This window comes from Mytilus galloprovincialis, chromosome 5 (genome assembly GCF_965363235.1).
Source record: "Mytilus galloprovincialis chromosome 5, xbMytGall1.hap1.1, whole genome shotgun sequence".
Taxonomy (NCBI): domain Eukaryota; kingdom Metazoa; phylum Mollusca; class Bivalvia; order Mytilida; family Mytilidae; genus Mytilus; species Mytilus galloprovincialis.
Genome location: NC_134842.1, coordinates 22,120,775 through 22,134,989, shown reverse-complemented (window position 1 = coordinate 22,134,989; position 14,215 = coordinate 22,120,775). Strand labels below are relative to the sequence as shown.

At 31.9% G+C, this 14,215-nt stretch overlaps 1 protein-coding gene across 1 annotated transcript; it reads left to right on the top strand.

Annotated features, from left to right (window-relative positions):
- Nucleotides 1-462: 462 nt before the first annotated feature.
- On the top strand, nucleotides 463-11,226 carry LOC143075402 (uncharacterized). Its single transcript, XM_076250795.1, has 2 exons — nucleotides 463-599; nucleotides 9,867-11,226. Exons 1-2 carry the CDS (start codon nucleotides 566-568, stop codon nucleotides 11,144-11,146), a joined length of 1,314 nt encoding a protein of 437 aa, XP_076106910.1. The 5' UTR covers nucleotides 463-565; the 3' UTR covers nucleotides 11,147-11,226.
- The last annotated feature ends 2,989 nt before the right edge of the window (nucleotides 11,227-14,215 follow it).

The window sequence follows — 14,215 nt, the reverse complement described above, 5'->3', positions numbered from 1 at the left end:
ACAGTAAGACATTACCATAAGAGGCAACAATAGTTTACTGATATATGTTTTCCTCTCATCAATTCTTTCATAACAATACAAAACCAAAACATACTAGATTTGTTATTTCGAAGAAGTATTTTGGACCTAAAGTACTGACTACAGCTTTATGACCGAGAGCACAGGATGTTTTGGACCGGATATGCGTCTCCTTCATTTCATGAGTACATTTGAAATTAATCACTGTAAAGCGATATACGAATGCTTCAAATTGGAAGTTACTGACTCTGTGTCAACTAGAAGTACCCTAATCAGCATATGCTTTACTTTGAAATAAGGAACTGGGTTCGATTGTCACGTCAACGATTCATCGATGGTTTCTGAAGAAGAAAAAAATGTAGCCATTTGTCCTATCGCTGTATACTGAACATTGATTTATACTGACATTTCAAATGAAATGAATATAACAACTAACGTATTGATGTTGTGTTTTTGAAATTGCATCTCTCAGAAGGTGAAAACAGTCAAATGTACACACAAGAATAAGGAACAGCTGTCGTCATGACCATTTCATGAATGACGTGGAATGAGTTTAGGTAGAAGAAAAATGGTAAACATTGGTGAGTTTTGTTTTGAAATATTGTCTTCCAGAATATTAAATGTAGTTTATTATTTAGAAAAAAAAATAAAACCGCTACATTCGTAGTATTTTGTTTTACACATAAAGGGACTGACCGTCAAGAATATCTCGGGTAATTTCTTTTTTTAAAGACGACATTAACATAGAATTAGACCATGGTTTTGAATACGCCATCAATTGTTTTAAATTCACATTTGATAAAAGTTTAATATCATGATAACACATTATGCATTATGGCTGGCCTAGTTTTTTTTATTTTTTAATATCTACCTTTCACTTATTTTTGTAGTCGAAAGATGGGTATTTAAGGTAGCACAATACAAAGATTTTTTCACTCCCAATCAGACAACTTTAAACTGATGTAATTCATTTCATCCTTCTTTAGATTTTATAAATGAGGTACCAAAAGAAAGAAGAAAGATTAATCTTTCAAATTGTGATAATTTCATTATGACATAATTATTACATAATCAATTGTTATGTAATTAGTTGCAATATTGTGATGTCCACACTTGAATGAATTTAGCGTCTTTGTTCTTCATAGCATCTCAAAATATTTTATAGATTCTTGTACAACACAGCTTGACCTCCAAAACCGTGTCTCAGATTTCCAAAAACATCAATAGAACAAATTTTATACCCAATTGAATTTAGTGATCTCTTATGAATTGATGTTGCAAACTTCATTGAAGATTTATGAGAGAATGAAATACAATAGGAAAAATCTAAGACATAGTTTTGGAGGTCAAACTGTGTTGTGCAAGAATCTATAAAATATTTTGGGAGGCTATGAATAACAAAGAAGCTAAATTCATTCAAGTAAGGACATCACAATATAGCAACTAATTACATAACAATTAATTATGTAATAATTATGTCATAATGAAATTATCACAATTTGAAAGATTAATCATTCTTCTTTCTTTTGGTACCTCATTTATAAAATTTAAAGAAGGATAAGTGGAATTACATCAGTTTAAAGATGTCTGATTGGTGATGAAAAATCTTTGTATCGTGCTACCTTAATGTTGCTTAAATGTTAATTAATTTCCTTGAAATTTGAATCCCGATGATTGGTTAAATTTAAGTAATCGGATATAAATTCATATATATAACTGTTGCTCTTTGCAACATGTACTGTAATAAATATAAAAAAATCTTTTGAAAGTTTCATCCAATAAAGAGTTTATAAAAGGGGGAAAATGAAATAATCATACACATATTATGTGTGTTCAAAATGCAGCTTTTCCGCAGGCATGAAATAGAAAAGAGGATGCTGACTTGACAAATATCGGTTTGAAAATTTTAAGATTTTCAAAAAATAAAAAAAACCCCTAAAGAATGGTTGAATTGAAATAAAAAAAAAATCACAGTTTGTTATTAAACTGAAATAAGTCAACGATCAACAGGTTGTTTTGAAAACCAAAATATCGCAAAAAGTATTTGTTAGGATCTGCAATAAGAGCTTAAAGCTGATACCTCCATATTCTATTTAAAAAAAATATTTTCTTTAACAATCACTTATCACATTAGTTTATTCAACATATTTCTTTTTAAGACTGGCAGGCAGATACCATAAACATACATATAAATATATAACAGGCCATCGTCTGAGCTTGTTTTTGGTATATGTATAAAAGCAAGATTGACGAAAAAAGGTCATGTATTCAAAATCATTAAATTCCAAAAAATACATTTTGCAAATACAACATTTGACATGAAAGTACTTAAAATTAATATGCAATTATAAAAATAATAGATACGAAATTGAATCAACTTAAATCATATCAATTGAATATATGACAAAGTATAGCAAAGGTGGGGACAAATATCTGACCGACTAAAAACATATTTACAAAACTACTTGTAAAGTTAAAATAAAAAGGAAGTTCAGGGTGGGAAACTTAAATTTCACGCAATGTCTTAGAATCACAATTTTTCAAGACGTAAGCTAATGATAAAAGGAAGTCCAAACTCGTGCTGACCCCGCAAGATCCTTGACCAATTACAAGAATGGAATCCCCTCACATGTTGTTTTACACGTAAAAAAGTGTTATGTAATTTAGACGATTAATCAAATAAAAAGTAAGACAAATCTGAACCACTGTCCACTACAGAAACATCGTAATTTTTTTTATATCAGTTTAAGCTATAAAACTACATAAATTATTTTCTCTGCTGTCTTACATTACTTTATTTCCGCTTTTCAACTAACAAAAAAAAAATAATTGGTTTTAAGACTGACAAACAGACACTAAAAAAATATTAATATATAACATACAGTCTGACGCTTGTTTAGCTATATGTATAAAAACGAACAAATGTCAATTATCAATAATCATTAATCTAGTAAATGATAAACTATCAGATATAAAGGATAACAGGAAACTCACTATTTATAAACATGTAAAAATAAATAGTACAGAAGAAAAATATTTAACTTGCTCAAAACTTGAATTCAGAAAACTGATAACAAAATTTAGATTAAGTGACTAAATTTATTAATAGACAAGGGAAGATTATGCAAAAACTGTAATCAAATTGAAGATGAAATTCTTTTCTTTTTATATTGTAATAGAAACCATAATAATAGAAAAGTTTATTTGGATTTCTTGATAAATGAGAATATCCACTTTATAAATTTAAATGACATATATAAAATAACATATATACTCAACCCAATTTCAAACAGTCAGGTAAATAAGCTAGGATCCTTTTTAAAACAGTCTATTGAACTGAGGACAGGGGACTCTTAAAATATTTACTTTTATTGTGTATATTAATGATCTTGTTATTATTTTTTATTTTCATTTTGTTATGTTGTGTCACATACTATAAATATGTAGTTTTATGGCAATAAAGATTTGAATTGAATTGAAAGTTAAATGCTAAAAAATAAAATTTACGAATAATAAAAGGTGACATAAAAGTTCATAACGAATATGCAATTATTATACATAATTAAAACGAAATAACATCAACTTAAATCATGTCAATTGAATAAATGACAAAACAAATAGCAACGGTAGGGAGAAAAATCTGGCACAAATACACTCTTAAATTAAGGGTGGACCCCCTCACCGAGGACTCTGGCGACGTGAATACAATCTATAATTCAAGTTATAGAAATTAAAACATTTAAAAAAAATACAAATTGCAGTTAAAGACCAGACAATGCTGACATTAATAATATTTTCTCAAAACAAATCACAAAAGCAAATAGTATAACACACAACTGTAATTATACAAAAAATTTAATCAGAAAGCAAACAAAACAGACAAAAAACAATTGACAGATATTAAATAATCAAGTCATAAATATATAATTTTTGGCAGGCAACGCTGATGTAATGCAGGAAAAGGGGGAGTAACCTGTGCTCTGACCAGTAGTCTCCCCTTTCCCTCCAAAACTTTAATAACTAAATATCGGGGGACGAACATCTTTTGATGTTCTGGTGAGTCTTGTATTTCATAGATTCTAGCTTCTTTCAGGGACTCTATCTTCGAATTGGGGAATGTAGCTGGGACCTGGGGTCATATATTCTCTTGGAGATCTGGGGAATACTAGCTCACTCATTTCCTGTCTAGGTAGTACCTTATGTGGGTGGGTTCCTCGCCTCATACACTTGTTCTTTCGAGGCCCGGCGCTGATGAATAAGATACAATAATGTTCTAATTATCCATTTCACTTGAACAGCTATCTATAGCTAAGTTGAAGTGTAAAATGTGATCAATTTATCTAAAAAGGAAACTTTACTTCAACTTATTTATGTTAATGAAAATCTCTTTTTTAATTTTTAAGTTAAGTTTTAAATAATAAACTGAAGTTATCAAATCAGAAGATAGATTCTTACTTTAAAATTCAAGTGAAAATAGTTTACACTAGAACAATTTACATACTTGGTAAATAAAATACAATGACGTTTCAGTTATTTTTTCCAAACAGCTATCTGAGTTGAAGTGTGAAATGTTATGTTAGGAGGGTCATTCCCAGTGTGAATAACATAATAGTGTAAATCTGTCATGCCAATTTCAGACAATCAGTTCAAACACTTTCCTATTTTTATCAACAAATGTTCTTATTTTTTCCTTTTGCTCTTTTGTAAAGTCTGATTCAGAAAGATCAATGTTCAAGTTTCGTTTTTGCTTTTTATGACCTTTTCAAAATTATAAATATATTTTTTTTTCAGTTTTATCAGTTCAAATTTGAATAGAGTTCGGTTGTATTACGCTACAATTTCATTTCTGTTTAGCACCACTTTTATCATCATCTGGGTTTATAACTTGCATTACTGCTTGTTGGTTTGAAGGCGACACTAGACAAGCAACACCTACAATTCTTTTATTTTGTAAAGACTGGCTGGGCTCAAGTACTATTTGCTTTTCTACATATTGTGTATGCATTTGAACAGGAATAATGCTTATTTCCCTAGCTGGAAGCTCTATGTACATTTGAGTTTTAGCTTCGTTTTGTTTTGTACTTATCATAACGGAGTGCGATCTGTGCAATTCTATCATACACGTTTATAGTTTTAGCAGGGTAGTCAATGTTACAATGCAGCTTTATTATATTCTAAAAAGTCATTTCCAATTGTTAAAAAGTATTGAATTTTATTAATGTTACAATATAGCTTTATTTTATTCCAAAAAGTCATTTCCAATTGTTTAAAAAAAAAGTATTGAATTTTATCAATTATGTAAAAATGTTAGTAAACAACTGGCTCTTTATCAAAGTTTAGTGGAAGTTTAACCTGTCCTTTGACAGAAATTCCTTTACCGCCTTCACCACAAACATTGTGTATCTTTGGCAAGTTTAATTTTATTTTTGTCTTAACTTATTTATCAAATAAGGAACAAGAAAAAAAAAAAGGATATAGTAGCTCTTGTATCACTCAATTCTTAGTCGTTAGACTTATATAAATATTTTCTCTCTTCTGCTTGTGTGGTTTCTGTCTATTTTCAAAACTTTGTTTGTACCACTTTTCTAGATGACTCAGTAAAGCAGACTCTTGCTAAATGTCCTACCTTTTTACAATTGACACGTTTAGTAGTTCCTCACTATTTGACGTGAATAGAAAATCCTAGTTTGTCGTTATCAGAATTGTCGATTATACATGTGGTTGGTTTTTTTTTTGGTGTGTTTCGTTTTTGTTAACTCTGTAGACCGTCGGAAAAGAATAACAGTATTTTACAATCCAAACAATTTAGGGCCCGGTTTAGATGACAGAAGGTCCATACTGGAAAGTTGTTATAAATCAATATACGAGACTGGATACATGAACGTTCACATACTTTATTTTTCCATCCAACATATATACATTCACAGTTCATAAACAATATTTACAAAACAGTAAATTGAGTAATGATGGCAAAATACATTTACCCGCCGCTGCTCGTAGATCGAGAGCGGGGCGATCCGGTGCGTCACAAGCTTTTGATTTACATCGAATTCTTTATCGTTTTTGTCTCTTGAAAAAGTTCAACTAAACCTATTTCTAAATGTTCTTTACTATTCTGCATATTTTCAAACCATACTTAAAATTTTTGCATTCTTATATATTTCATAAAAGCATTCGATTTCCATCTCCCCATTCCTTGAATCACGGAGAGGGGAATTCCCCTAGCTGCAACAGAAGTCGCAGCCCTATTCTGAAACTGTGTGGTTATAAACCTATGAACGAAAGAGCTGATTTTAAAGAGAAGGTTAAATAAGACCGATTAACTTGTACTCCAGACTTAAATTGGAACAAAGATCCACTTGTACGGACAAAATGTAACAGATATTGATGGACATATGTAACTGGACACGCATTATCCTTTGCACAAATCGGGATATAAATGGTTTTTGGATGCGTATCACTGTGTTTAAATCACGGTTAAAGACATACTTTTCAACGTATTATTCTCATGAACAAAATAATGTGCTGCAAGCTTGAAGCATTTGCTTTGTATCGGAGCCGCTTTTACCCGATATCCCATCTGCCCATGAAAAAGCATAAACATAGCCTTAAGGGTTTACTGGTTGTCTACATTTACAATCAAACACGGAACAGGATTATTTAATTTGATAAAAATGTGATTAGTAATAGGTATTCTAGGGTCATTCTTGCCTTTCAAATTATGCACTCCTTTCAAAATTTTATGAATTACAAACATGTCTGTTGGATCAGGTCAATTATTTGATTTGTGTACATAAATATGGTTGGCGATATTTGATGGACTATAATTTCGTAAAAATAAATTAGCAAAAAATTATATATGAGTATGTGGAAAGATGGAAATGGTCTGCATTCACCATAAAACGTATCACAAAATTGTAAATAACAATTTATCATTCTAAAGTAGAATTTATGTGTAGCATCTGATAAAGATGCTGTGAACAACTTAGCAACTACAGAGTTAAAAATTTCACTGGAACTATTGTCTGTTTTGGAGACAACCATGGGGCAATCAGGCGCATTTTATGAAAAGAAAATCGAGAGAAGAGATCACAAACGACATTATGATTTCATGGGATATGCTTTGTCGAAAGTATATATTATAGAAAAAGAAAAAAAGAAATTGCAACAAACCGATATGAATGCATACAAAAAGAGAAATTTTAATTGAGTTTATCAATGCTTTAAGATTGATATGAAAATGACAATTAAAGTTAAATTCATTTGCAACCCCAAAACTGCATGTATCAACGTACTAGCAAATATAATAAATTGAAAACATGAAGTAAATACTAGCAAATATATAAAAAAGCTACATGTTTTAATAAATACTTGGCAATTATAACCAATAGGTTACAATTAATGTTAAAATTATAATTTTCAAAACAAATATCACCGTGACAATATTAACTGAATTATAAAAATTTGCTGTTTGAAAAAGTAAGAATTATTCTAAATGATAAGGATGTTCTTATCTCAGGCAGACAACCGTAGCCGTATTTGGCACAACTTTTTGGAAGTTTTGGTCCTCAATGCTCTTCAATTTTTTTTGGCTTTCGAATTTTTTTCATCAGAGCGTCACTGGTTAGTCTTATGTGGACGAAACGCGCGTCTGGTGTATTAAATTTTAAACCTGGCATCTTTTGTTAGCTATTATTCGTGTGTTTCTCTGTCCTATATGTTCTCTCATTTATTTGTATTTTAGTCCTATCATGTAATGTTGTCATTTTAATGTTATATTTAATATTGCCGTAAAAGCGGGAGGTCTGGCATGCCACAAAACCAGGTTCAACCCACCATATTTTTTTTTTATTAAAATGTCCTGTACCAAGTCAGGAAAATGGCCATTGATTATTTATAGTTCATTTCTGTGTGTGTTACATTTTTATGTTGTGTTTCTGTTGTGTCGTATTTCTCTTATATTTGATGTGTTTCCCTCAGTTTTAGTTTGTTACCCGGATTTGTTTTTTTCTCAATCGATTTATGAATATCGAACAGTGGTATACTACTGTTGCCTTTATTTAGCAAAAGTTTAATGACGAAGCATAAAACATTAAGAAAACTTTATGAACACACTTTATATCAGTTTAAGCTATAAAACTGCATAATTGATTTTCCCCGCTGTCTTAAATAATTTATTCCGCTTTTCAATTAGCAAATGAAATTGGTTATACACAGGGCACGTTGCAGCGTCATGTGAATACGTCTTAAAATATCAATGTAATTGAACTATTACACCTTGTACTGAAATCCTGAACCCTTGTGTTTTAAAGACATTTGTCGTAAAGCTCTTTATTCCATTGATATGCCTTTGTATATGCAGCATCCGCAACTGTACATCTGTACATTCGCACATCAAACAAATATTAAAAGTGTTACCGTTCCCTCCCATGTTTTATACTGGACAATTTATTTAATAAATTAAGTCTTTAGAAGAAATGTCTGCTATGATAGAAATATAAATTACAAAACCAGAACAGCATGTCTGAAATTATTTTACAGAAGAAATGTATACCATTATTTATACCGCAGTGGAAGATTAATAACATTAACGGCACCGAAATGTCTACGCCAGATGCGCATATTGGCAATAAATGTCTCTTCAGTGACGTTCGAGGCCAAACTTTTTGAAAGTTCTAAGCTTACCTAAAATGAATAGCTGATAAATCAGAAAGGACAAAAAAGTGAAGCCAAATTAGGGCAGGAAATCATTGTGTGTTATTAAACTAATATAAAAAAAAACTCAAGTATAGTATCGTGTTATAATAATCATCTGGAATTTCCTTTGATCTAACTAGAAGGGGCGTTAAAAAAACTATGTAGCCCATGTCTTATTTATTTTAAAAAAGGATGTTTTGTTCCATCAAACGGAAACAAGTAGTCTTAATTTATAATAAAATTTGTGTTCCTTTAAACCTCAAAGAAAATTAATACTTTATCTGTTGTAACAATTCATCACAAAGGCATTTTACTTAGTAACAATCTTCGTCTTTTCAAAAAGATTATTGTCTATTCTAAGTACTATTTCCTAAAAAAAAATTGAGGGGTAGGGATGCAAAATAAGACCAATCTTCTATCTTTCGTTGGAATGTATGCGTATGCATTTTAAAGATGAATATTTATTCTGCACGTACCGTAATTTACTGTTTTTTGAAAGTTTAGTTTGCATGGTAGATATAATTCAATAACAAGGTACATGTTCAACTCAAAGTACAATTTAAATCAATCTTAACAGGTGGATTCAAAATGGGTACAGCCAATTTACTGTTAAACTACACAGACGGACAGACTGTCTAACCGACACAAGTGATTTATTATACCAACCACTAAACGATTATTGATTGTTATAATCATCTGAAGTAACTAAATCTGTTTCAGCTGCCACATTCCAATAAAGTATTTTGCATTTATTTACCGTGGAATGTCCAAAAGTAGCCACGTATTCCTAATTACACATACAAGTTCCGGAAATAGAAACATTATTTCATTCAAACACGTGTACAGTTATCTATCGTGTGACAACATAAAGACTTCGTATACTACGGAGTTATTCATCGTCCCTTACCCCATAAAAATACCAATAAAATAATTATCTTTTAAGACCAAAATCCACTTTGATTAAACCAGAGGTTATTTTTGGAAGTGTAAAAGCCAAATATTTTATAATCACTGCAATCTCCACTCTTATTTCTTCTTTATCACGTCATTTGAAACTAAATATGATACTGAAAAACATTCTCTTTTCAAAATGTGTTTTACTTTATTACAATACCTTATTTAATTACATGTTTTTTCATATTTTTTTCCAGCGTTTCCATCAATATGGTTATTTATGATGACTGTTTTGTTAATTCGTTGTACATCTGTCCACAGTATATCTTCGGATGAAATTGAAACGATAAATAATGGACTAGAAATTGGAAAAAGTATAGCTGAACTGCTTGAAAAGATGGAATTTGAACAAGTTTTAACAAAGATCGGAAAAGGTGTCGGTCCTTTTCTTGGTGCAATAGGTCCCTTCATAGGTATCATATCGACATTCTTTCAATCCGAATCTGCGGAGTTGGCTTACATGAAAAAGATGATGAAGTATATTGATTCACGTTTTGATCAAATGGATAAGCGATTTGACAATATAGAACAAATGATTAAGTGGAACGTCGTGCAAGTCAATTTCGGTCAGATTGAACAACGGATAAAGGCGATGGAGCATGAATTGAGAAACCTGTATAGTGTTCCCTCTGAAGCAGTCGAAAATAGAAAAAAGATTTATATTTTGCATTATGAAAGTGATTACCAGAATAGCGGCACGAAATTGTACCACGCCATTGTCAATAATCAAAGTATATTCCAAGAAGATCTATGTACTTCTGTCTTACGTTATACAGACAATGACCGCAAAATGACACAGGTATTTCTTCTCGGAGTTATGAAACTTCTCTTGCAGGCTGTAAAAATAGAATTAGCCTATCTTTATGTTAACAAATATATTCATAATGCAAATTTTACAAAGTCACTATGGATAAATCGAATAAAGGAGGTCCAAAAGAAGTTTAACGATACTGACGTTCATTGCATCAATGTATATTTGTCCGAATCCAAAGAGGATATTGACGAATATTTAAAAAAAAACAAGGGTACTAAGTTTAAGACAAAGAATGGATTTGTCACTGGCCTTTTCAATCTGCTTGCAGGAAAGTACTACTGGAGGGATTGGATTGTTTTCGCTTATAATCATGTTTACAATAAATACCAAATTGGACGTGTCAGTGGCGGATACATGATGAAAATAACCAAATATGGACGCCTATTAGTGACAAGTGTGGACAAGAACCATCCGGTCGCGAATTTTTCAAGAGCTGAACAGAAAATGAAAACAAGACCAATGACATATCGGTCTGGAAATTGGTTTAGAGGATATAAGAATTACCTTCGACCAGTTAGATATGTATATAACTCCTTAGACAAAACAGACGCATCATTAGTTAGTATCACAATGTGTTGGGATAAGATAATCATCAGTTGTGACACTAAAAGGCTCTTAACCGTTGACAGATGTCCAACCTATAAGCTCGCCATGTGGGGATGAAAGGTCTACAGAGTGGCTAGTTGATATTTGATTTTAAAGTCAATGTATCACTTTGATTACCATTAAAATAATAAATTGTGTTAATTGATTTACACTTCCTTTATTGCAATTGGTAAAAGGACAAGGTACGTTTTGGTGCTTCTGTGACCCTGTAAATTTTAGTATTACACCAGAAGCAGTATAAAACAATTTACGACAAAAAAGATGATTATTCTTTTCCGATTGTTAATCGTCCTTTTTTGGACGGCTATATTCATTTGGCACCATCTTACGGTGTTTATATCCCAACTAGATCGCTTTGCTTGTGATTGTAGTGACGTCTTTAATTTCAACGAGCGTAATCTATGTATAAGTAGTGAACTACTAAGTTAAGGATTTCGTAACCACAAATTACTTAAAACCATAACTTAATTCTATCATAGATATAAAGAATTGGTTTGCAAGATTGCCTGTTTTTAAAAACTTATTGTAAACAGAACAGCACATCCTAAATTTTACGATGTTGTTGTTAACCGAGCCGGGAAATTTAGATACTATCCGGGTTAACTTATCAATCCTTTATATATATTCCATCTCTGCAGCAAGTGTGTTACGATATTTCTCCACTAGAGACAGTTAAATTTTGATATTGAAAAGTGAGGCTTGCCGAGCTTAATTGATAATTTAACTGTTGAGAGTGGATAAATATACATTGTGTAGTTATATACGAGTTATAGTGATGGAATCTGTTTCTCCAATGATTTTTATTCTGCCTTTTAAAAGATTCGCAGAAAGTTGTATTCTTTATATGTGACGTCATCAGTCATTGTGACCTTTTTAGCTCACCTAGCCCAAATGGCCAAGTGAGCTTTACTTACCACTTTCCCTCCGTCGTCGTCGTCCGTCGTCGTTAACCTTTACAAACAGTTTCTTCTCTGAAACTACTGGGCCAAATTAAACCAATCTTGGCTACAATCATCATTGGGGTATCCTGTTTAAAAAATGTGTCCGGTAAACCGGCCAACCAACCAAGATGGCTATGGCTAAAAACAGAACATAGGGGTAAAATATTGATTTTGGCTTATATCTGTGAAACCAAAGCATTTAGAGCAAACCTGACAGGGAGTAAAATTGTTTATTAGGTCAAGATCTATCTGTTTTGAAATTTTCAGATGAATCGGAGAACCTGTTGTTTGGTTGCTGTCCCTAAATTGGTCATTTTAAGGAAATTTTGACGTTTTTGGTTATTATCTTGAATTTTATTATAGATAGACGTAAAATCTGAACAGCATTAAGGTTCAGCAAACAAAGTAAGATCTTCAAATAAGTCAACATGATCAAAATGGTCAATTTACCCCTTAAGGAATTTTTGCCCTTTATTCAATTTTTAACAATTTTTCGTAATTTTTCGTAATCTTTTACAAAAATCTTCTCTGAAACTACTAAGGGAAATTTAACCAAACTTGTCCACAATCAACATCAGGGCATGTAGTTTAAAAATGTGCCTGTTGACCCGGCCAGGCAGCCAAGATGGCCGCCATGGCTAAATTAGAATATAGGGGTAAACTATAGATTTTGGCTTATAACTCTGAAACCAAAGCATTTAGAGCAAATCTAACATGGAGAAAAATTGTTTATCAGGTCAAGATCTATCTGCTCTAAAATTTTCAGATGAATCGGAGAACCCGTTGTTTGGTGGCTGCCCTTAAATTAGTAATTCTACGGAAATTTTGCCGTTTTAGCTCACCTGGCCCGAAGGGCCAAGCATGACTTTCTTATAACTTTGCGTCCGTCGTCGCTAACTTTTACAAAAATCTTCTCCTCTGAAACTACTCGGCCAAATTTAACAATTCTTGGCCAAAATCATCATTAGAATATCTAGTTTTAAAAATATGTTCGGTGATGCGGCCATACAACCAAGATGGCCGCCATGGCAAAAAATAAAACATTAGTAGAATGTAGATTTTGGCTTATATCTCTGAAACCAAAGCATTTAGAGCAAATCTGACATGGGGTAAAATTGTTTATCAGGGTAAGATCTATCTGCCCTGAAATTTTCAGATGACTCGGAGAACCTGTTGTTTGGTTGCTGTCCCTAAATTGGTAATTTTAAGGAAATTTTGCCGTTTTTTGTTATTATCTTGAATATTATTATAGATAGAGGTAAACTGTCACGGCATTAATGTTCAGCAAAGTAAGATCTTCAAATAAGTCAACATGATCAAAATGGTCAATTGACCCCTTCAGGAATTTTTGCCCTTTATAGTCAATTTTTTACAACTTTTCGTAAACTTTCGTTATCTTTTTACAAAAATCTTATCCTCTGAAACTACTAAGAGAAATTTAACCAAACTTGTTCACAATCATCATCAGGGCATGTAGTTTAAAAAATGTGTCCGTTGACCCGGCCAGTCAACCAAGATGGCCGCCATGGCTAAAATAGAATATAGGGGTAAAATATAGATTTTGGATTATAACTCTGAAACCAAAGCATTTAGAGCAAATCTAACAGGGAGGAAAATTGTTTATCAGGACAAGATCTATCTGCTCTGAAATTTTCAGATGAATCGAAGAACCCTTTGTTTATTTGCTGCCCTTAAATTAGTAATTTTAAGGAAATTTTGCTGTTTTAGCTCACCTGGCCCGAAGGGCCAAGTATGACTTTCTTATCACTTTGCGTCCGTCGTCCGTCGTCGTCCGTCGTCGTTAACTTTTACAAAAATCTTCTCATCTGAAACTGCTAGGCCAAATATAACAAAACTTGGCCACAATCATCATTGGGGTATTTAGTTTGAAAATGTGTCCAGTGACCCGGCAAAACAACCAAGATGGCCGACATGGCAAAAAATAGAACATATGGGTAAACTGTAGACTTTGGCTTATATCTCTGAAACCAAAGTATTTAGAGCAATCTGAAATGGGTTAAAATTGTTTATAAAGTGATGATCAATCTGTTCTGAAATTTTCAGATGAATCAGAGAACCCGTTGTTGGGTTGCTGTCCCTAAATTGTTAATTTTAAGGAAATTATGCCGTTTTTGGTTATTATCTTGAATATTATTATAGATAGAGACAATAATGTTCAGCAAAG